The following is a 25,084-nucleotide window of genomic DNA, read 5'->3' as shown; positions in this document are numbered from 1 at the left end:
AGGAGGAAGAGCAGCTCTGTAGTTACTGTGGCCCTTTTGCTTCTGCGTTGGCACCCCTGACAGCACTGCTGCATGTCATGTCTGCACTGCTGTGCTCCAGGGAACTTTGTGCAGGGGACAGCATTGGTTTGAGTAATATTCACCACTCCAACATCCAATGAAAGGAGAGCCAGGAACTCTGGAATTCACTGTTTCTTCTGCATTGCTCCATGGACAACACTGTTGGGCACTTTTGTTGTGGCCTAGGGAAAAATGGCAGGTGGGACCCTGCTGACACCTACCTGAAGCAAAGGCTGCATTGCACTGGTACATAGCGTGCTGCTGAAAGAAACAGAATATTCCCTCTCTGTGGTGTACAGCTGCTGACCCAGTAAAGAATCAGCTGTTGCAGGCTATCCCAGTGCAATCAGCTAATGCATCATTTCTGCACTCATTCGCAGCATTGAATTCACTGAATTGTCCTCTTAATGGTTGCTCATCCTATGCAAGAGTGGCTGTACTGGCTCACACTTGGGATCATCTAGCCTAGTGTCCTGCCTCCCACGCTGGCCATAAGCAGATGTCCAGGGAGGAGTAAGAATAGGGCAGCAAGGTGTTTCCTTCAATTACTCTACCAATTCGTGACTATTCTCAGAGGCTTTCCTGGTCTTGATGTGGTTTGTATATTTAGTGATGTCCAAAGTAATTGTCTTGTGTACCCCTTGCACATGTGTAGGCTTTTTGCTTCCAACACGTCATCTGGCAAAGAGTGCCACAAATTGCTCCCTCTCACGTGAAGAACTGACTCCTTTTGTTTGTTATAAACATGGCTTTTACTGGTGTCATTTGAAGGTCACCTGTTTTTTTTTTTTCTTTTTTCTTTTTTTTTTTTTTTAACTGAAGGAAATAGTGGACAGTCCATCTTCTCTCCACCACCCATCATTTTGTATATTTCTGTCAGATCCTCCCTACAAGCTACCATGATTTTTTTTCTAATGAAAAATTAGTACTGACATTTGAAGCCTCAATCACCGCACTGACAACAACTGTTTTTTTCTGTCAAAGTCCCTGCATAGAGTCAGTGAGCAAATAATCATATGTAATAGCTCTTCTCTTTTGGGGCACAAGGCCAAATACTTTGATGCAGTAAATTGGATGACATTTTGGTGAAGTTCAGAGCTGCACCTTCCTTATATCAGAAGGGACTCTTGACTCCTTGTTTCTGTAAAAAAAAAAAAATAATCTGTGCCTTAGTTAAGAAAAAGCTTCACATTGATAAAGTTTGAGTTTGTTTTAATTAAGGCTGTCTTCTAGGTATTAACAGCTAACAAAATAGATCTGATGCTTTCTAGCAGCATTTAAAATTTGAACTGAAAATCCCACAGGCCAGTTTCCTCTGATTCTGCAGTCTGTGAGGCCAAAAAGAGATAATTACTGAACCAAGTAGGAAAGAGAGGGTGAGCACAGCAGTAATAATGAGATTGGTATTCCAAGACATCTTTGTAAGAAAATATCAACAAATAAGTTTATCTCTATCATTAAAACAGAGCACAGTGTATAACCATTGTTTTTACTAACTCTTTTTTTCCTAATTCCTTCCTGGGGCAATTGTAGTCAGATGCATTTAAACTCTTGTGTTACAGTGTAGTAGTGTGCTTCAAATACAAAAGACTGTAAATTCACTGTGCAGTTCAATATCTCTGGGACTACAGTTGACTGAGGCTGAAACGTAACAATTTTTATGCCCATTCAACAATTTGTTGAAAATGATAAAAGCCAGGATAGTATCCTGTTCAGTTTGAACTTTGCATCCCAGCCAGATAACAGCGCAAGATGCAAGTATGCTGTATGAATTCCTCTTGCTTAGCAATGGTAATGGATAAAGGAACCAGTCCAGTTTATTCTGTTTGAAGAAAAACTAAAGCTGAACTACTGTAGGCAAGTGTTTTCTCATTCCATTGAAATTTACCAAAAATTTGCCAAGGTTCTCATCTAGAGCCAGTAGTGCTAACTATTCAGGATGTGGGAGATGAGGTCTTTCCGTGCTAGGGTCTTTCTCAGTCTTTTCTGCTGATGTTAGTCATCTCCCTAAAATTAATTCAAGTACGTAATTGAAAATAAATATGTAATTGAACACTCTCACCCTTCCACCGATAATCCTGGTCAGTCTGTCTGTCCAAAGAGATAAACATCAAGAGAAATAAGTGGAGGAAGAGTAACTGAGTAAGAGCCATTGCTAAGTATCTTATACCCTGCCTGTGATTTAGTCTCTCCTTTAAGGATGCCCTTGACCTATTGTGTTTCTTCGTTCATGTGGGAGGAAGCTAGGAGCTGGAGTACTCAACCACCTGTCTTTATTAGCATCAGCGCTTCTTGACGTGAAAGGATTATTCTCTTGAAGAATAAATAGGTCAAAGAGTATTCTAGGGATGCTCTAATCTTTCCTAATCATTGAGGTCTCCATAGTTAATTGGTTTAAAGCTTTTATCAAGGTGGAGTCTCATGCATTGTAAAATCTGCATTTTGTATGACTTGCAAAGAATCTACCAGAGAGAAAAATTTCTTTATCACCACAATAGCCTTCCTAAGGAAGAAGACCTGTTCCTTGGGCCAGTATAATTCATCCGATCTAGGTGTAAGAACGCTGGGCTGGGATCTGAATGAAGTGAGTCCTTTTTGTTTTGGGGGGTATGGACGAGTCAGCTGTGCTCTGTAGTGGTTCTTGATAATTAATAGTGTTTGTAGCAGAGTCTTACCTAAGAATCTTATTTGAGGGTCAGCAAGCACTGCTATGTTAACCCAGAGCTAAAAGATGGTCTCAGGCATGCCTGAGGGAGCTTACAGACTTGTTGAGCTGTTTGAGCAATATATAGTATTTAGGAGTTTTGGTACAGTGGTAATACATCTGGAAAATAACAGTCCATGATTCAGAATGGGCCAATGGAAGTTGTAACTATAGTGTAAGGTTAGGAAGATCTGAAAGTCTCCAAATTTGCTACATTTGCAGATGTAGGAGATGACTACAAGCTTTACTTTATGCTGACGTACTTCTGAGTAGACCACTTGCCAATAAATATTGCCTCTCAAAGTTAGGAAATTAAATGAATAGTCTCTGGCTTTCCCCATGATCTTCTCAATTCTTGCTTAGAAATCATTAAAGAAACTTAGTTCAAAACCTGGGTTTTGACAGTGTCCTGTACAGATAATGACTATTTTGTTTGGCCCAAGAACTCTTGATAGTAGAAAATTACCCTTAGTAACAGTAGTGGGGCTTGATGGTGAGACTTGATGCCATGATGAGCAGGTACTTTAATTTGGGCAGGTTTTGGAGAGACTCTACTGCATCATTCAGAGTTGATAGGTAGGAGGTGGCAGTCTTTCCAGGTGGGATTGTCTTTTTGGGGAGTGTGGGATGGAGAGGTGGTCACTGGCAGCTATTGCCAGTAAGCAGGACTTTGGTAATTTTTCAGATGTGAACAGTTAGGTTACACTGATTGTTGAGCACACATGGTTGAGCAAAACAAAGCTTGAGCTTGTTTTGTATCCAGTATGCTATACTGGAATTTTTTTTTCTTCATATGAGAAGGGAAAGTATGCAATGTCTGATAAGCCTTACTCCTCACAGCATTCTCTGGAGGTTTGTAATGGTTTAGAAGAGTGATGCTCAGGTAGTACTTCTGCATGGGGTACACGCTAGTCATTTTATGGCTCCAAGTTGATTTATTGCAGCTGTATAGTAGTCATGTCATTGGTTTTAAAGGAAATCAGGCTTTAAAGCACAACAGATTTCATCCCATAGTTTCACAAATTTCACAAGCAACACTAAAAATTAATAAATAGAAATCTCAAAGAATTCTCAAGCATCAGTAATTCAGAGATGCACAGAAATGCGTATAGGTAATTACGTAATAAAATTAATTTTTTATGCAAGTACAAAAGTTGGTGCAATTGCATAATCTTTCTTATCATAAACACAGACAGACATCTGCTCTTTAAGTCTTTGCAAATGTGACTTGACTAAATTTTGACATTTTTAGTGCTTCATGTGGAATGCAGGTGTCTGACTTTAAATACTCACATTTGAAAATTATTACTTTGGTTTATTGTTTGAATCCCGATACCAGAGAGTGTTCTGAGAGCACCAGGGTCAGATTTCTGAAGATGTACAGTTATTTGATCTCTGTTAGGAATCAGTAGTATAGTAAAAAAATATCTTAAATTACTTAATTTTTTTGAGGTGCAAGTTTACAGGATGATTAAAAACCAAAATATATTCCAAAATATGCTTAGTTACTGAAGTGTGACATATTATTGGAAATGAGCACATGTTCTTTCTACTTTCTGGATTTTAAAGACTAACGTCAAACAGACTGCCAGTCCTTCAGGAGCAAATATGTAAGAATAAAACATTGACAGCAGTGGATTCTCAGCTTGAACTGTGTTTGAGGCTCTGGTTTTGCTTTGTTTGTTTTAAGTTTTCCAAGTAGCCCAGGAACCTAGGCAGTCTGAAAATCTGACTGTACCAGGCCTGCCTGGTACCTCCTAGTGGCTTTTGTCTTTCAACTTGCATCTTTTGTTTTAATGGTGGTGAATTCTTCCCCTTGTCTTAATTAACGTAAAGATATGCTGTAAAGTTAGAGAAAACAGCCAGTTTGTAGTAGGAGTGGTATAATCTTGTACTAATGGTTGCCTCGTAAAAACCAGCATGGATTGGAGGACAATAGGGAGGAGACAGGAGATTTGCAAATGTTGGAATAAACTGTAAATACCATCTTTTTTTAGAGAACCACAAAAATACACGTGTGTGCACTCTGCCCAGTGCAAATAAGATCTCTTGCCACAGCCTGTATTGAGCAGACTTCTGGAGGTTAATGTGTAATAGGTTCTTAGCTAGAGCTGCTTGCTGTGTTCTTAGTAGATGGATCTCCTGTTCCCTTGGAAGCATTATTTTGTGTAAACTAAACACATTTTTACACTGAAACACATCGATCTACATGTGCTGTTACAGAATCCATGGCGGAGCAGTTAATAGTGTGCTATCAAAGGGTTTTCTGCTTTTAGTTCACACACTTCTGTTCTCATTTTTCATCTCCATTCAACACAATGAAAGCAATTATTGTAGTGCATGATTCCTGCAATCACTGACTGTTGCATGCTCACCTTAATAGTATTCAGTCAGTGGCAAGCCTGGTCCTACACTAACTGCAGGAATGTTAATTTCTAACTTTTGCTAGCAAGTGACGGAAGAATCTGATCTCACACACCTACATGACTCACTTGAGTCATTTGTCTGCAATGACTTGTACTTAAAATTAGAGGTATGCTTATGATGAAGATACAATGCCATAAAAATGGGAGATGGAAAAGACCTATGAGATCACCTTGAAGATCCTGTTACAGTACAGAATGTGTTTTCTGATTCTTTTTCTAGTTCAGACGTGAATGCTCCAAGAATAGGAAGTTTGTAACCCTTTTTTGCTAGATTGTTACATGGTCTAGTGGAATTTCTAGTGGAGTCTCCCCAGTGTTGATTCAGAGGGCCCTAAAAAAAGGTACTAGTTGAGCTCGGGCATGTGTAGTGCCAGGTTATTGGTATGCTTGAAAGTGCTGCTCCCCCTCTCTTCAAAATCCCTAAGGCCTGAACCTGCTTTTTTTTACAGAGTTTGTAAACAGCATTCTTTATTGCTGAGAAGAAAAAGTGATTGAAGGGTGGGTAGCTGGAGTGAACCTTTGCAGTTGTCATTTCAGTTCTTCAGGTTCCTTTGTTAATGAGTTGGCCATATGGTATCACAGGGCAGGAGAAATACAGAGGTAAAACTAATTTATTTTCCTTGAGGGATCTGTCTGGACTTTATGGGATATAGTACAGTTCAGGCCAGTGCCAATAGTGTCTTTTAGGCAGCAAATTCTTTCATTACTGTGTAATTCATTGTCATGCTGCGAACGGGAGAAGTACCATACATGGAGAAAGACAGGTTTCTCAGCAGCTTGTTTGAGACTTTCCAACCTACTTACATGGACTTCAGTGGAGCAGCTCTGAATTTTGGCACAGCTTCACGCTTTTCTAATGCAGAAATCCTTTGGCAAACACTTACTTGTTTATACCTCAAACAGCCAACAGGAAGGATGGAAGAATGTGATGGGTGCTGTACTGACTTACCTCTGTTCCCTGGCTTTTGATGGTCTCATTAATGTTTGCCCTTTAACAGCATAGCTGATATTTACAGAGCATTTGCTTTAGGATTCCTTCACTGGAGGTGGCATATTTATTTTAAGAATATATTGAAATATCAAATGATGCCCATTGTAACTATGGTAACCTACCATAATTTTTATTGCTCTCACTGTCGTTCTGAATGGGCAGCTGGATACAGACATGAGCAGAAAGTCTGCCCTGTGGGAAACTGCAAACTGCATCACCATAGTCAGCCTTCTAAGTTCATTCCTACATCTCTCCTCTGTGATCACCTGGTCATATTTGTGCTTCTTACTCTTGATACATCTTCTGTTCAAGCCAGTAGAGTCCAAAGAAACCAAGTGAATGAAAGGCAGAAGTTATTCCCAGAAGAGCAGTGTCTCTGTAGTCCGGTGAGAACTCCCAAGATTTGGATACAAATATTTATGTTATCCTTGCTGTCTGTGGGGATGCTCTGACTCTACATTCAGGATAGCATCTGAGGCTTGATTTTTATGTTTTTCAAGAGACCATAAGCTTTGCTGCTGCACAGAGGTACTCTGGCTATGGGCTAGATATGTCCACACAAGGAGTTGGTATACACCAACTGTTCAGCAGTAATTGCTTGACCTGTAGTGCTGTCCCCACCTGAGCATGCCCAAAAGAGGATTAAGCTGATTCTTGACACTCATAGGTCCAGTTGCCTTTGTCAGAGCCTGTGACAGAATTCCTGGTTGGTGCAAGGTGTCTGCTTATGAAAGCAACCTTGGGACTCGTTACCAAAGCTTCACTTGGTACTTTGAGATAGCAGGATGCCTGATATCTCATCAGCATCTCTACTGTGCTTGATACTGCTTTTAAAAATACTGAAGCTGAAGGATAGCCACCAGTATGGAGCAAAGGCCATAAGAAATACTCAGTTACTTGCTGTAGCCAAGCAATGGTAGATCCATCTTTCCAGTCTCCATATGTGAAACAGAAATGCAAGGGAAAAGAAGGTAAATACCATTTACAGTCCACTAACTGTTTTTACCTATGAGGCTGGTTTGTCCCTGCTTTATACTTGATGATGATGTTCACATGTGCATAGACTCAATCCCAGAGCATAAGAAAAAACACAGCCAGCCTGATGTGTTAGTGCATTGCCTGGGAGTGCAGACACAGGAGTTGAGAAGGGGGAGTTTGAGGTCCTTGGAGTTCAAAAATGAATCTGTGAGTGACTTCTCAAGAGTATGTGAAACCGGGCTTATACATGGGGCAAATATAGGTTACCAGCAGTTCATATGCTGAAGTAATTACAGAAATTTAAAAGAGGAAACTGAAAAAAAAAAAAATACCAAAGGCTAGAGTCTTTCTCAGTGTATTAAGACCATCTGTGACACAAAGACAATACATGCCAAACCGTTAGCTGATGGAAATCTCTAGGAAGGAGCACAAGAGAGGATTATTTCATATTGTCCCGGAAAACATACACATAAGGAATTTGGCATTACCTCAAGAAGGAGGAGGTATTTTTGTTATTGTGTAATTTTTCCTGCATATTACTTGGAAACTAGGCAGTATATCATCCTGATGTGAAGGAATGTGTGATTGTTTTGCTTTTGTTTAGTCCATCAGGGAGTCCTCAATACACCTTTCACTGAGATTCCTCATTGATGGGTGCAGTTGCCAAATCAGAGACTTAAACATTTCATTTCAATTTGCAGTGAACTGGCTGTGCGCTCAGCTGCAGGCTGCTGTTCTCTGCCACACCTGCAGACTCCTGACTTGCGAGGTCTACATCAATCCCACTCTTTTCTCTCCACTTGGAGAAAGTTCTCTCCACCCCGATTCAGAACATTGCCTGTGCTAGGTTTCCTTCTGCAAACAGATGTCATACAGCAGTCAGCGATCGCTGGGAGCTTGTTGTATCTTCTGGCTTCAGGCCTATACATCTTGTCGCTTTTTGGCCTCCATCCCATGCATGCTGCACGCTTGCAGCATTTTGACAAAGCTGCCTGTAGAGCTGCACAGGGTAGGATGCTGAAGGGATTCCCTTACGCAAATGCACCTGGCTTCCTGCAGAAAAGGGTCCTTAAGGTGTTGCTGGTTCACTCCAGCAACCTCCTGTTGTGTACCATGGAGAGTCCCAGGTTTGAAGATAATCTTACTACTGGGTTGATTTCTTGAATTTGAGTGTTTTTAGGACAGGATAGCTTTGGGTTCAAATTACATCTTTCTGGAGTGTACAATTTTTATGTTTAGCCTTCAGGGAGAATTTGGAATTTTTTCACTGAATCTGCCCTAGCAGAAATGTCTCCAGCATTACTTTTTCACTGTTCATCCAGACTTTACTTGAGCACCAGAGTGTCAGTTATTTTTGCCAAAGCACTTAATCAACAGCTTTGATATTTGAAATTGCCAGTTGCACAGAGAAAACAGGCAAATTTTGTTCTTCTTAAATATCAATAATGAGAGTGTTGTCCCAGGTCATAATAAATGGCCACTTTGCTATCAAAGTATTTTGTATTGGATTTATTTTTCCTACATACCATGCAGCAACGTATTTACAGTAAAAGGCCTTTTTCAATGGTGGTGAAATGATTCAATAAGTTATGTGATATGTCTTAGGGAATAGAGCTAATGGGGAAAAAATGGGGTCAGTATTGAAGTCTTTTAGGGAGCTTCTAGTTGTTGTTAAGTCTAGGCTTCTTAGTCATATATGGACGGTTCAAACCGAGACAGTGACTGCCTAAATAATTAAGTATGGAGGAACAGGTAGCATGGGTAAACACTGGGCAATGAAGACACAGTGAGCATGTGATAGGGCTTCTCCATTTTTTTGCCTTTCTGTATTAGGGGATTCACTGAGTAGGCTGGTTTGACTTAGTGTTTGGGAAGCAAGTCTGGGAAGAAGATAAATTTAACCAAACATTTTCCAGTTAATGCAGCGGGAGGCCGGGGTAACGGTATGTGGTCCACAGGGTAGGTACCACTACAGTCATGTTAATTGATGCCTTAAATTTAGTGCAGGGATTTGAATTATGTAGCCAAAGTATGCAGATTCTGGGATGCCCAATTTCTGTAAACTTATTTAAAGATGAGGGTAGCTGGAACTCATTCCTCTATGCATCTCCTTTTCATCTTGCTGGTACAAAGAACAGTGAGTAGCAAGCTCAAATACATCCACTGAGACATCATAATTTAAACAGCTCTGACAAACCACAGGTGCAATCTCCTAGAGTGGTTTTGTGTAGCCTTAGACCAGAATCAGCTGTATTGTACATCTCTCTGTTTCTTCATACTTTTCTATTGGCAGCATTTCTAAAGTTCCAAGGAATTTGTTTTGGTAGAGAAGTAACTGAGGAAAACTGTTGCCATCTCAATGAATCTCAGTCTATATTCAGAATCCTGTCTATTAACTTTAATAAGTAAAATAAGTGTCTACTGCTCTTCGTTTAGATTAGCTCTGTGGATCTGGTGCAGTTAGAGACAGTGAGTTTAGTGTGATTTGGATATCTGGAACACCATTAGTAATTAACTTGCTGTTACAGCATTAATTTAAAACTTCACTGAAGACAGACAAAATTTGGTACAGCAGCTACAAACAAGACAATGGTCCTAAGTCTGACACAAGTAATTCCTGTACAGTTTGAAGTCCATGGGCTTTGACTGGTCTATAACAGAGATATGACTAACTTTGAGAAAGTTTACTGAAACAAAATTATGGGATTCACAGCCAGTGACAAGTGAACTAACTTCGGAGCTAGAAATGCGATATCTGCATAGCTGTGCTTGAATTTAGTAGGCTTTCTGAGAGCATTTGCTAGCTCCCTACCTCTGGAATCATGCAGTGTTAACAAAGTTTTTAAGTGTGTGTTTGCTTTTAAGCATTTAAGTAGTTCTGCTGTTTGCAGTGGCTTCTGTCAAATATGGAGGCTGTGGTGATGTGGTTTAAAGGAAGATAATACTCGGCTCTTTGAATCCAAAGGGTCTTGTCCTCATTAAGACACAGGAATTTGCATAAAACATCAGAACTTGGTTGAACTTTAAAGCTTCGTACACTTTAGGATTGCATCAAATTTATAACTTTGACATCAGAGTAGGGCGGAGTACAGAGGAGGTGTTTTAGTGATCTAATGCCTAAAAATACAAGTAGAGTAAGAGAAATCCAAATTTGTCAGTGGCAGCTGCACAGATTGTAAGGATGACTGCATTCATCGTGACTTTATGATTTCAGTGTGGCAGTTAATCAGGGAAGGATTTGGGGCTTGGTTCTGGGTATGGAAGAGAGCTGGTAACTGAATTTTGCAAGTATGTGTTACTGCTTGTGTTATCTGTGCTGACTCTCTGCTAAACCTGGAAAGAATTATAGAGCTATTGATCTTTGTCTCCCAGTGTCAGTAATTTAGGATAATGAGGCATTTTTTCTTTGAGAAGGACTTGTCACCTGTAATATGCCTATGTGGTTTTAAAATCAATATTGTAGGTGGTAGGTGAAGTGACGAATTGAGGTGTTCTAATTACTTCTTTACACTTTATTACTTTCTGAACTGAATCTATGCTTTGGCAAGTATTTGAGCACAAGCCCATTTTTAGCACTTACAGCAGTCTTACTAAAGACAACTGTTCTCTTCTTTAAGTTCAGTACAGGCTTAAGGACTTATAATCATAGAATGGTTTGGGTTGGAATGGACCTTTAAAGGTCATCTACTCCAAGCCCCTTGCAATGAGCAGGGACATCTTCAAATACATCAGGTTGCACAGAGCCCCGTTCAACCTGACCTTGAATGTTTCCAGGGATGGGACATCTACCACCTCTCTGGGCAACCTGTTCCAGTGTTTTACCACCCTCATTGTAAAAAATTTCCTCCTTATATCTCATCTGAATCTACCCTCTTTTATTTTAAAACCATTACCCCTTGTCCTATCACAACAGGCCCTATTAAAAAGCGTGTCTCTGTCCTTTTCATAAGCCCCCTTTAAATTGAAAGGCTGGAATAAGGTCTCCCCAGGAGCTTCTCTCCTCCAGGATGAACAACCCCAACCCTCTCAGCCTTTCCTCATAGGAGAGGTATTCCATCCCTCTGATCATTTTTGTGGCCCTCCTCTGGACCTGCTCCAACAGGTCCATGTCTTTCCTGTGCTGAGGGCTCCAGAGCTGGATGCAGTACTCCAGGTGGGGTCTCAGCAGAGCAGAGTAGAGGGGCAGAATCACCTCCCTCGACCTGCTGGCCATGCTTCTTTTGATGCAGCCCAGGATACGGTTGGCCTTCTGGGCTGCGAGTGCATGTTGTCATCTCATGTCCAGCTTTTCATCCACCAGTACCCCCAAGTCCTTTTCTGCAGGGCTGCTGTCATTCCCCTCATCCTGCAGCCTGTATTGATACAGGGGGTTGCCCTGACCCAGGTGCAGAATCTTGCTCTTGTCCTTATTGAACCTCATGAGGTTCACATGGGCCCAATTCTTGAGCTTGTCCAGGTCCCTCTGAATGGCATCCCATCCCTCAGGCATGTCAGCTGCACCACTTAGCTTGGTGTCCTCTGCAAACTTGCTGAGAGTGCACTCAACACCACTGTCTATGTCATTGATGAAGATATTAAACAGTACTGGTCCCAGTACGGACCCCTGAGGGACACCACTCATCACTGATCTCCGTCTGGACATTGAGCATTGACCACTACTCTCTGGATGCGACCATCCAGCCAATTCCTTCTCCACTGAACAGTCCACCCATCAAATCCCTACCTCTGCAATTCAGAGAGAAGGGTGTTGTGGGGGACCATGTCAAAGGCCTTGCAGAAGTCCAGATAGATGACATCCATAGCTCTTCCCTTCCCTTCAGCTCTACTATTATGGAAAAAAATGCCAGCGTAGTTCACATATGTTTAGATGATGTTGTTTCACAGCCTCTCTGACATCTTTGTCCCTACTAGTGTAGTACACATAGCATTCAAACCACGACTTTGGCACTTGCTTCCTCACACACAGAAATTCTGTGCCATGGCCAGTAACGTAATGAATCAGGCCCTCCTTTGGAGCACAGGAATAGAAAGTGAGAGAATAATATAAGAAGTGTGAGAGGAACGTAACTGAAAAATCTCACTGCAGAATTATCCCTGCCTTTGAAAGCCCTTTGGGCCTGGAAGATATATGGTCCTCACAGCTGCAGGAGATTCATCCCATCCAGATTCATCCCAGAAGTCCATGACTGCAGTAAAATAGTGGTGAAGCTGGTGTTGTGTGAGAGCTGGCTGCTCTATGAAGCTTTGGAGAACAATGCAAGTACAGCATAAATACTTGGTCTGTTCACTGAATGACTTGAAGGGCTTTGCTGTCTCTCAGCAGGAATTTCCACCTGATTCTCTGCAACAACTTAGGATGACCTAAGCCCTCCAGCAAAAGTCTGCATCTCCAAGCAAGGCCTGATATAATTCACTGTCATTGTCATTACCATTGAGTAACCTTGGTAGAGAGCTTACAGCTCTGTGTATGAGTGATTAGAAATCCCATTGAAAGAGTTGGTGTTTTAAGTGGAGTGAACGTAATATATTTGTTTCAAGAGGTATCAGTGGCCAAATACCAAGCCTGGGTAACTTCAGCAGGTGGCTCATTCCCTGGTTATTTGACTGGACAGAACTGGTTGAATCAGGTTGGTTAGCTGTCAGGCAAGAGGTACCTCTGGCTAATGGTCTCCCTTTCTCAGTCATTCATGAAGCAGAGGTAACGCTGATGAGCGGAGAGATGGACATGTAAGGTTTGTGCTGATAGCTAGCCAAATTGAGACTAGAAAGAAAACATTCTAAATTTCCCTGCATCACTCAGCCATGCCTAGGTTTTTGCAAAGAAACATGCCTTTTTCTATTCTGTAGAATATTTGTATTGATATACACAACTTGTAAGCTGAAAGAGGCCTAGGCTGACAAAATATGAAGCTCTTCAAAAGGTTATATGGACCTCTTTGTTTTGGTGGGCAACTCTAAGAGTACCATTTGGTTATTAAGGAAGTTTTTGAGTGAGGTTTCTCTCTTATCTGGAAGAGTACTGTGTTCATGCAGTATTACATAAAAGAATGTGCTGTATATGTTTTAAATACCTCCTGGTTTTTTGATGGTAACCTTATGGAAACATCTTTATTATCCTTTCAATTATGACATTTAAATATAAACTCACAGCTAGCTTCTTCCAAAAGTTCTGCATTTAGACTTCATAATTACTTACTCAAATGGGTATGAATTGCCCTAATTATTTATGTGTTCATGCATAGCTTGGGATATTGCAACTTTTTCTTTTCCCTCCTTAAGAAGATGAGTGAGGTACTGAGAAAAGCAGGATGACCTGTGCTAAGGATCTGCATCTTTACTCCATGTCGATGCATATGCACAGAGCTCTCCAGACTCATCTTGGTGTGGAGCAGTTCCTGTTCTTCAAGAACAGAGAAAGTTTAGAGTCCCTATACCACATCAGATCTTTAGATGTCATATTTATCTTTGATCTTTGAACCCAAGAACTTCTGACACCTCACAGGGAGATGAAACATCTCTATGATGCACCCAGTCAATTACGAAGAATCTTGGCAGTGGTATGTGTGGGATGATGCCACCTTGACTGGTCAGCTTGTGCCTCTAGGGGAAAGGTTTTCTTGCACTTTCTTCAACACCTATCATGATGTATGTTTATACTGGTCATAAAACTGACTAGTCTCTATTAAAACCGCACAGTTCCTTGCATCTGAACTTTCTGAGACAGCAAAACTTGAAAGCCAAATGCAGGATGTATTGTGTAATAATTCCTTGTAGTTGTCTGCTCTTTGGTGTTTTGATTATGCTTTATTGGGATGGTCCCTTTGATCGTCAGTAGCATCTGATACTATTTTACTTGTATTTAGCTGAGAATGAAGATATATTTTAAATTGCAGAGTAGCAGACTTCAGCATAGCCCATGCTTTCAGTGGCTACAGCCTATAACTGTAATGTAACAGCCCACAACATACATGGTTCAGGCTGAATCTGATCTTTGTCAAATGCAGTTTGAGGTTAAGCTTCACCAGATAAAAAACTTTCAGGAGACAAATATCAAATGATTTGCTCTTCATCCAAATCATCCCTATTCTTTGGGGTTCTCCTTAGATTTATTGGTGTCATCTTCCAAAGTGAAGCATTTTATGTATTTACAAAGATTTATAGACTTCTCTTTGGCAGACCATATGGGTTAGATTTCGACTGGGACAAAATGTTCCTTTGGCACATGCCACACACCACATTAGGCATCTTAGCATGCAGCAATTCATATGTTCAGTTAATTTGCTGGATAGATGAGAATGTCAAAGGGGAAATTACAAAATCACAGAGTGGTTGAGGTTGAAGAGACCTCTGAGGGTCATCTTGTCCAACCCCCCTGCTCAAGCAGGATCACCTAGAGCCAGTTGTACAGGACCACTTCCAGATGGCTTTTGAGTATCTCCACGGATGGAGACTCCAAAACCTCCCTGGGCAGCCTGTGCCAGTGCTCGGTCACCCTCACAGTGAGAAAGCGTTTGCTGATGTTCAGAGGGAACCTCCTGTGTTTTAATTTGTGCCCATTGCCTCCTGTCCTGTCATTGGGCACCACTGACAAGAGCCTGGCTCTATCTTCTTTACACCCTCCCTTCAGGTATTTTTAGACTTTGATAAGATCCCTTCTGAGCCTTCTATTCTCCAGGCTGAACAGTCCCAGCTCTCTCAGCCTTTCCTGAGAGGATAGATGCACCAGGCTCTTCATCATCTTCATGGCCCTTCGTTGGACTCTCTCCAGTATGTCCATGTCTCTCTTGTACAACACTGGGGGGCCGAGAACTGGTCCTAGCACTCCAGGTGTGGCCTCATCAGTGCTGAGTAGAGGGGAAGGATCACCTCCCTTGGCCTGCTGGCAACACTCCTCCTAATGCAGCCCAGGACGCCGTTGGCCTTCTTTGCAGCAAGGGCGCATTGCTGGCTCATGGTCAACTTGTTGTCCACCAAGACTCCCAGGTCCTTCTCTGCCAAGTTGTTTTCCAGCTGGATGGCCCCCAGCATGTACTGGTTGTTCCCAGGTGCAGGAGTTTGCACTTCCCCTTGTTGAACTGCATGAGGTTCTTATCAGTCCATTTCTCCAGCCTGGTAACTACAAACCTCCTACAATACTTGGTACAGAGTCTAACAAGCTACAGCCTGTAGAAATGTGTTACAACACGCAACAAGTTTCCAAAGGGGCTTTTTTTTGTTTCCTTTTAAACTAACGCTTGAACTTCTTACAGATTTCTTGTGTGCCTTTGTAATAGCCCTCCTGGGGGTTTCACTGGCTATCCTTCATGTCCCCCAGAGGGTAAGGTTGCACATTAGGCTGATCATAAAAAGGGGTGCATTGGAGAAAATGAGAATATCCTTTATAAAGTGTTCCTCTTTTTTTTCTTCTCTTTTCTATCATTTAACAACTAAATACACTTGTCTTCCCAGTATCACCTTGATAATGAATAACCTATCACATTGCTGTTTTGCAGAGTATTGTCCTCACTTTGTAAGGTATTGTTCTCTCAGACTTCATTGCATGAAATATATGCACGTGCACGACCACAGAAATCTGCCAAAAAATTTTCTCTTGAGAGCTCCACCCACCCAAAAAGGATTTAAGGTGCCTCTGTCCATAGTTCTTTAATCTGCTTTGTGAGGAATTCAAATTACAGAAGTCTTTGTCTACCCGTGGGCACATCTTTATCTCAGTGGCACCCCAGTGAAGTGCTGCTGTTACAATAGTTGTCCAGGTGGCTTTTTCACAGGGTCACTAAAAACTGTAGAATGAGTTAGTGAACATTGTTCCTTCCTCTTGCTAATAAGGATTAAAGACACATTACTTAAATTAAAAAGTTTATTTAACTTTTAATACATATGAGTTCAAGGAATACTTTTTTTTCTACATGTATTTTCATACTGATGCAACTGAAAGCAGTTTTGCACAGAAAGAAAGTAAATGTAAGTTTAATTCAGCTATAAGTTGCCATTACTTGTAGACTGTATTGCTAAAGAAATAACTACAATGCTATGATATTTTCCAAAGCTTACAAAATACTAGCTTATAGATCATCTGGAACCAGAGGATGGAGAACACTGGTTCCTTCCACTTCTTAATGATTTTGAAGTGCCCTAAAAATGCAGTGGTAATCCTGAATTTGAATCTGATCTTTCAAACAGAATTTTCCTGCAAAGCTTGTATGTGATTGTGATTGGCATGCCTATTTTTTGGAAGTGCCTGCATCCAAGTGATCTTTTACTACCAGAAAACAAGAAGAATTGAAGACTGTACCAAAACCTTTTTCTTTTTATTCTTTTAGAGCACCAGAATAATAAATAGGGGTTTTTATGGAATTCTCCCGTATAAGGAGCTTCTGTAAAGCAGTGTAAAGTTCATGAACAGTTTGCACAGAGGGAATCTGATACGTGCTGTTTGGCAGATGTTGCCTGTTTCCTAGCGCTTCTTGTTGGGTGAGGCAGACTTTACAAATGCAGTACCTGGTAGCAAAATTATTTAGCTTTGTTAATTGCTTTCTTAAAATCAGGATGCAAATGGTATGGTAGGGGTGGAGAGGCTGGCTTCCTGCTGTTTTCCAGGCTTCAATCGCTGCTGGAGGATGTGGTACATCATAGAAGTTGCCTATTTCACTTACACCCACGTGTGCTTCTGTAAAGTACTAATAGGACTGTGTAGGAGCTGTTTTAGTTTAGAGGTTTGTGCGTATGTATAGTCACCATTTCTTGTTACTCTGGTGGAGAGCTCTTCTGGTGTGCATGGCATCAGCTCTAGCAGGTGGTGGTGAATTAGCACCAAAATGCCACTGTGAGAGATGTCCCTGTACAGGCACAACAGACAACGGTCACTTCCAGCTGCAGAAAAGCTAAATGAGTGACGGCAAGTTTTCAGTGGGGAAGAAAGGCTTAACAGCCATTCCAGCAGAATTCAGTGAGTTGGTGACACCAGATCCCAGGCCCTGCTGCCTCCTGTTGTGATTCCCTCCTGTAATGCTGCCGATGTGTAGCTCCCTGCCTCCCCTTCTCCCCACAGATGTGGTCTTCCCCTTTTAAATCACAGCACCACTGCCGTTTTGTAGCAGCTGAGAGCCACGGCCTGGTGTCCACATGCTGTGTTCCCGGTTCCTGTGGTGTCAACAGTCAGTGACCGCTGCAGGCGATGGACTAACAGAGTATTGCTGGAAGCCAGCAGTGGTCCAAAGGTGAGATCTTGACTCCGGGCAAAATGCCCATGGACATCAGTGAAGGCAGGATCTCGCCAAGAGCATGCGGTCCAGAGGCTGAAACCGGGAAGCTCTCTCAATGTATCTCTCTGGTTTCCCTTTGACTCTGATACATATATTATTTTTCAGTTTGTTCTCTTCAGAGCTCAGTAAGAAGCAGCTTTCTGTCCCATGAAACTTTTCAACACACACAAAGCATTAGAAGACAACTGTGAACAAAACAAAGTATTACGAAACAGAGGTAAAACCAAGAATTTTACAAAAAATCTTCGGGTAAGCCAGGATGAAAAGGGTTCAGGAGTAATCCAGAAAGTCTGACTTACTGTCCAGAAGATTTACAGAAACTATAGCAGGCAGCAGAATTAATAAACAAATGGATAATTAGAGTCATTAGGAGGCACCAGCATTACTACTTAAGAGAAAAAATTGTCACAGAGGAGCCAGTGAGCATGTGGATAGGTATAGTCAATGTACTGCATTTGAATTTTCAAAAGGTTTTGATAGGGTTATCAAAGGTTTTTAAAGAAGCAAAGATGTTTTGTGACTAGAAAGAAAGACTTTTTCTGGATTAATAACTAGAAACCAATAAAAATATATGGTTAGTTTATCAGTGGAGAGAGATTTCCTGTTAAGTCCCTCAAGGATCTTTGTTGGAATTTGTGCTATTCAACCACTTCAATAACGACCCAGAAAGAGACTGAATGTGCTGATAATAGAAAATTATTCAAGGTAGGAAGACCTAAAAGCTGGCTACAGGAACTTACAGAAGGCTCCTAATTTACTCTGTATTGGGTGAAAAAATGATTAGTTGAATTTCCATCACTATATGCTAACTAATGTCCACAAAAAACCACAAATTATATAAATATGTATACTCATGAGCTCTAAATTAGCTGTTGTTTTCAGAAAAGAGATCTTGATACTGCAGAAACACCACAAAGCTGTCAGCTCAGTAAGCAATCATGAAAGCAAATAAGAAGTTGGATTTTGGTAAGAAGCCACCACTAAATCTGCCTACGTACATAATGCTGCCTGCAGTTATGGCTACGTTTCAAAAAGGACTTAGTAGAAGGTGAAAAGGTGTAGAGAAAAGCAACAAAAAGGATCAAACCCATCAGAATGACTTCTGTAAAATGAGAGACTATATAAACTGGGATTTTTCTGTCTGATTAGAGACTACTACTGGAACAGTATAAAGTCAAGAATGGTACGGGGAAGGTGGGTAAGGAACAACTATTTGCAAATTCTTATAATTCAAACATAAGAGAAAGATGATCTGTCACCATATCTAAAAGAGAAGTACTTTATTTATTTATTTTAATCAATGTGTTACAATGTTGTGAAACTCCCAGCCATAGGATCTTGCAAAGGCTAAAGATAGAAGCAAACACAAGAGAAAACTGAACGCAATCACAAAGGTTAGTTTCGGTGTTTGCTGTTAAACAGAGTGAACCAGGTGCAACCTCCAAGTCAAAAAAAGCCCTAAACCACAGACTGCCGAAAGCTGGGGCAGTGCATGAGGGGCAGACCTCCGAACTTGCTCTCCTTCTCCGCTAAGCGTCCTTTATCTGCCACTGATACTGGACACCCGTCTGACGCAGCACTGTCTCTTGTTATGTTCTGTACTCTTATGCTGAAGGGTCAGAGCAAGAGCCCTGGCCTTCCTGTAGACAGGTGCCGTGATGCTTGGAAACTTTGTCTTGGATTTAGGGACCCCAGCTTCTGACTCTGTGTCCTGGCTCCCTTGGCAAAGAACACCAATCCAGAACGTTCATGGCCTGAGAAATTTCCTTCCTGGGCACGTGTTGACATCAATTGCCATTAAAAAGGATGGGAGGGGGGTTGAGAAGAGGTGTATAATTGCTTTTACCATCTGTTTCTCCAGTTGCGTCAAGAAGCAAATTCAATGGGAAGCTTTTTAGTCTGTCTTCTGTGATAAGTAAAATAAACAGAGTTATTTTCTGTACCTTCCTTTTTTTAATTTCACTCTTGCCCCTGTTCTTTCAATAGACACACCTTTATTTTTCTTTAAATAGTCTTTATCAAGCAGAATGTTTGATTTATATGGATCCTATATTATTATTTTGCACCTTGTCATATTCTTTGCTGTTTGTACACTGGTATGGAATGTCTTTCTGTTACAGATTATCTGAAAAGGCTGCTCTGCCCTCTTTTCCTTTCACGTTTCATTTTTCTTTCTCTTTGCTCCTGTAGATGACAAAGTCCACAATGGAAGGATCCAGCCAAACGTGCCTAGTGCCACAACCAGGTCTGTCAGATGGAATACCTCAGGTCAGCCTCCGATTAACAGATGGTGGTTCATGTTGGAAGGAGACGGATTTAACAGATGAAATCTCCTTCGTTAACAGTGATGCGTTTTTCTCCAGGTTAGTGCTCCTTTTTTGTCTTTGTGTTCGTTTGTTTGTTCTGTACCTGCACGTCCAGCTCTGAGCATTTTGAACACTTTTTTTCCATTGATGCTTACAAAGTCAGAATGCTAGGGTGCAAGGCAAATTAATGTGTGTATCCCTGTTGAAGCCACACATTCCAACAGGTTCCTTACAAAGCCACCTGTGTGCTTTAGTTTGCCTTTCCATTATAAATTTTCAAGCATATGAAGGTGGCCTGCTTGGTGAAGGAGTGCAGCTGGACAGGACTGATCTAAGATCAGGCACTAGAAATTATGCCGAGCACAAGATGCAACTGAAATGTAAGGTGTCTTCTCTGAGTAATTAAGCGTATTTGATCTGCCCAGTTTAAGTCTCAACAGATGGCTGACTTCATTCCCATTCTCAATCCAAAAAGGAGGGGGCTTTTGAGTGGTTGTATCTTTCTGGCAGGAACAATGATGGTACTAGTGTTGTTCAGACAAGACAGAGAATAAAAGAGTATCTATAGAGTATCTATCTGAATTTATCTATGAGAGTCTGTCTGTCTAGAGCATCTATAAGAGTATCTTGAGTTTTGATTGCTGGCACTTTGTCGACAAGGTGAACAGGTAATGGGCAATTTGGTTTCTTGTGAAGTCCCTCCCTGAACATCAGACTGACCCAGTATCTTTTTGTCGTTCTCAGGATATTGAATTAAGTCTGTCATTCCCTTTCTTCTTGTGTCTAGTGCAGCAGCTGAAGGATTCAGGTTACTGTGGGAAGTTGCTGTATGCTACTGAAATATGGGGTTGGCCTCATGTGGGAAATCGTGCTATTTACATGTCATGAAACACAACACCGCGGTGTCTCTGCATACCAAGGCAGAACAGAAAGCAGAGGCAGTGCTGCCAGACACGTAACTGAGTGACTTCACTGCGTAAGCAGGAGACGGGTGCTATTCCCAGCCCTAGCGCAGACAGATAGACAGCACTCAGTTTAGGAGACAAGTTAGCAAGTTATGCAGTAACACCAGATTTCGATTCATAATAATGGTGGGACGAGTTAGGAAATTATGCGCTAACACCAGATTTTGAATCATAATGATGGTGGTGAAGCATAGATGTCAAATCCGGTTTCTAGCCCTTGCAGGCACACGTGCTGTTTAACTTCTAGCTGTGTCAGCTGTGTGGTTTACTGTCTCCAAGCCTGCCCAAAAAAATCCTGCAGCCAGAAGACATCAGGTTCATTTACACGTCTCCATTAATCCAGCTCCTTTTGACTGAGATGAGTTAGGAAACAATTACCGAAGCAGGTCAGCTGGCAAAACTGAGAAGGCAATACAGTTCTACCAGCTAGATAGGGCCAAGCTGGTGGGGCTGGGTCAGAAGTTACGGCCTCTTGTGTTGGTATGCTGGAGCTTGGCAGAGAGTGTGCCCCTGCCCATACTCCATGTTGCGAGGTGTAAAGGGAAATCAAGTGCTCCAGAGTTGAAACAAAAGACTGCTGAGTCTTGTGTCTGGGAAGGTATGTGTGACTGACATACTTCATGAGATGCCCCAAAAAATTGTGATTCTTTTAGGAGAACATTCCCCAAAAGACATAATTATTTGCTGTAGGAATTCATACTTCCTGTCAATGTGTAATTCCTTAGAAGACTACTGTTGAAATACGGACAGTTGGGCCAATACTGGCACAGACATTAAGCACCAAATGAGATGTGTTTGTAATTAGGCAGAAGCCTAATCTCCATGCTCAGGCCTTGAGATGAAAGATGTCTGCATCTCTAACTTTATCTGGGAAATTAATAAGCTGTAGAAATTAATTCTCTTATAATCCCATTTTGTTCAAGAATGCCCTAGTTTTTTGTCCTGTATCACTTCTGTACATATTTACCTAATTGGGTTGAGTATCTGCACTTCTATTAGCTTCTACTACTTTTCTGTCAGTGATCTACTATTACTGCTGTTGCTGAAGGAGGAGTAGGTAGCGCTTGCTGTTTTCTACCCAGCTGCAGGATGGCAGGTTGTTGGGCAGGACGGGCTGGAGAGGAGGCCCTGGACCACCCCTAAGAGGAAGAGAGAAGAGAGGTCTCTAGCAGACCTATCACACTTGGGGGACAGCTGTCTGTGCCATAGTCAGAAACCCCGATTCCCTGGCATTAATGTAGTGCTCTGATATATCAGGCGTGGTTTTAAACATGCTTTTGGCAGCCTTGTGTCACCCCTGTGTAATCTAAGCTCACAGTGAGGCATTACCTGGTATTATCTCAGTGCAAGGCTATATTAGGAGTTTTCACCTTTTTCAGCAGAAGGACTCTGGCATCTGACCTAGACTATAAAGTGCTTTGCAAACATGCTGCTATTCTTGTTGGGGGGGGTTGTGTCACAAGGTACTAACAGTTCTTAAATAAATTTTATCATTAATTACGTGTAATTATCAGATACGTTTTAGTGAAATGACTGTATCTGCTCAGCTATCACATGATCTTTGTTAGAAAAGAATAAAGGTTGTTCTTGGCAATGATAATCAGTTGCTGTTTCATGAAAACGCCTGTTTGTTCCCTTTCCATGCTCAGATGCCATGATATGGGTGGACTAGAAGAGGACTGCACAGAACAGTAGATGCAGAACTCCACCTTTAGCAGGCTCACAAGTGTAACAGTGAAGAAATAACCACACACACTAAGCCCGTAAGGCCCCCTCCAGCAAGGCTGTAATCTTTAATAAATTTTCAATCAGTTTCATTTGACACTAGAGCAGAGGTCTTCAGGGAGAAAATTAGAGACTTCTGGTTGATTAGCAATTTTTCATACTATTTGAAATACCTCTCAGTATGTGTCTTCAGTTAACCTTAAAATGAAGATCCACGTATTAAGTAGCAGCTATAGTTGTGACTATGTCTTCCAGAATGGCTTATCAGTTTTTTAAATATTGAAAGACATGTTATGCCTCCTTACAGGTATGATATTCCTCATCGCAGGAATTTTTTTAAGGTGCTGTCATTTGAAATATATGAAATAGCAGCTGCAGTCAAAACACATTGCAGAGCATAAAATCTGTATCACCTTCTGTTCACAACTGTTATCTTAAGAAAATGGTATTTGTAAAGTTGGTATGTTCTTTTTTCTGACCAAAATAGGTGGATTAACTATATGTACCCATAATCCCCACTAGCACATAATGTATGTGTTCTCTTGAAAATTGCCTCATTATTAAGGCTGTGTGCCAAGGGCAAACTGCTAATTATGCAGTAGCAGAAAAACATACCTGTAATGCAGTCTTTGAGTAAATCCCAAAACAGTGGAGAAAGAAAGGAAGGAAGGGGCAGGAGAGAAGAGACTGGTCCTCTGAAAGAAGGATGCAAGTCTGCAGGCAATATGTAGCCTGTTACATATTTCTGTGAGGTTTATCTCATTTTTGCAAGAGCTCCTGTGCAGAGCTTCAGAGCAGGGTAGCCAAACTTTTGGACCCTGGGAACCACCCACATACTTTATCTTTGCCTGGTTGAGAGCCGCAAGACCCACACTGCAGACCTCAGGAGCCGGGGGAAAGGCAGCAGCTTTGGGACTAGGGTGTAGGCAGGAGGGAACGGGGCTCCCTGGGACCTTGCCAGACCCTTAGTGAGAGGGGGCTAGGGTGGGCTTGCAGTTCTGTGAAGCTCAGAGTCCCCGTTTGGGTCCCTCTTTCTTTCTAATACGTAGAAGGAAAAAGTCTGCTCAGAGCTCTGGTTCAGGAGAGGCATACGTAACTGCAGTAGGAAATGGAGTGATTTTGGATGTGCCTAGAGGTGCTAAAACTTAAGTGCTTCGAGTAACAGATTCAAATGGATTTTACTTCAGGGACAGGATATATTAAGATTTAAGTGGATACAAAGGTAGGAGGGACTCTTGCAAGCAATGCTCTTAGCCTTTTCGTGCTAAACTTCATATACAAGCAAAGAAAAGGAGGGAGGCAGGAGGGAAAATGCTTCCTGCAGCCACAACGTGAGGCAGGGGATTGTTGATGGTGAGCAGCATTGTCTTTCCTGATGCTGGCTGAGAGGTGCATGCTGTCTGCAGACTTTTTTTGTCACCATCCTGGATCTTTTGCCCAGGAAAGGGCACTGAAATAGGCTTTGCTGTTGTATATGGCTGTTCTAGCACTTGCTGGAGCTGCATCTCTTTGCAGTCCTGGTACTGTTTTGAAGGAGGATCCCTCAGTGGGAAGGCACCTTGCTGTTTGCGGTGCTGTTAGGCTCTGTGCGTGTTGCCTAGGTGGAAATATCAATCAAAGGAGTGCGACCGGGTAGCCTTCCTTGCTAGTAGTGGTCGGGTGCTGGGGAATGGGTGTGTGTATGGCAGCCAGACTTGGTGAAAACATTGTGCAGTTCCTGAGAGCCAAAGCTTAGAGCAACCACAGCAGTCGTTCAGTAAGCAAGCTGCCTTCTCCAGTACTTTCTAGCCATGTCTTTGTGTGCCAAAGATCATAAATTCCTGTTTGTGGCTGCAGTCACAGCTGCAATGAGATTTGCCAGCACAGATACCCCATGCTGGCTTTCTAACATGTGCATGTTCTCAAAGAGAAGGTTTGTTTATATCAACCTTTTGTTCACAAAGATCCTTATATCTGGCCTATGTCCTGCAAATAAAGGGATCACATGCTGTACTAGCCTCCCTAAAGTAAGGGGTGGGTTAATGTACCCTGCTGCACCCTCTTCTTAATGAGACTGCATGTTCTCGCTGTTAATTGTTGAGGTATGAAAACACATGTATTTGTACACTGAGAAGTTTGTGCTTACTAAAAACACTTTCCCTATTTGTTGGCTTCCTTTTAGCAGCTGCGGTTTAAAACCAAGGCAAGCCAAAGCTTACCATTATTCTCTGGCATGTGATAAGAACTTGGGTGCCTGTTGTTGCCAGAACAAATCAAACAGGGGGGCTGGTTATGTTTGCTTAGCTGACTATTTTTGTTTAGGTTTGGGGTTTTTTTGTTTTTGAAGTCTGTCATGCCAGTACATTCAGTCCCTATCCAAAGTAATAATTTGCCTTATCACTCAGGAGCCTTGCTGCCAGGTTTACATAAGGGATTGCAGCCAGGCAGCCGGCAGGGCTGCCCTCCGACAGCCGTGGATTCTTCGAGAAAACTGCTCAGGAAAGGAGCAAAGGTCTGGAATGAGGTCGGTGGGGAGGTGGTGAGGGCGGTTGCCTTCTGCATCGTTTGGCAGCAGTCTCTGGTGAGCCCTGCTCTGAGCCCTCTGAGAGGACTTTTTATGTAAGGTATTGTCGCTGTTTGTCACTTTCTCTCTTTAGGTTGTGTTGAGTTAGTTTTTCCAAGCTGACT

At 41.8% G+C, this 25,084-nt stretch overlaps 1 protein-coding gene across 5 annotated transcripts in view; it reads left to right on the top strand.

Annotated features, from left to right (window-relative positions):
* Positions 1-25,084, top strand: part of FAM13A (family with sequence similarity 13 member A) — a 130,964-nt gene that overhangs the window by 37,195 nt on the left and 68,685 nt on the right. For 4 of the 5 annotated variants that reach the window (XM_075500571.1, XM_075500570.1, XM_075500569.1 and 1 more), the window contains exon 6: positions 19,612-19,784. The exons of the other annotated variant lie outside the window; for it this stretch is intronic. In XM_075500571.1, coding sequence (XP_075356686.1) covers positions 19,612-19,784 — 173 coding nt within the window. The remainder of the gene's footprint in view (positions 1-19,611; positions 19,785-25,084) is intronic. 5 annotated transcript variants of the gene reach the window in all.

The sequence above is a fragment of the Mycteria americana genome, chromosome 4 (genome assembly GCF_035582795.1).
Source record: "Mycteria americana isolate JAX WOST 10 ecotype Jacksonville Zoo and Gardens chromosome 4, USCA_MyAme_1.0, whole genome shotgun sequence".
Classification (NCBI taxonomy): Eukaryota; Metazoa; Chordata; class Aves; order Ciconiiformes; family Ciconiidae; genus Mycteria; species Mycteria americana.
This window is presented reverse-complemented; position numbering and strand designations above follow the sequence as displayed.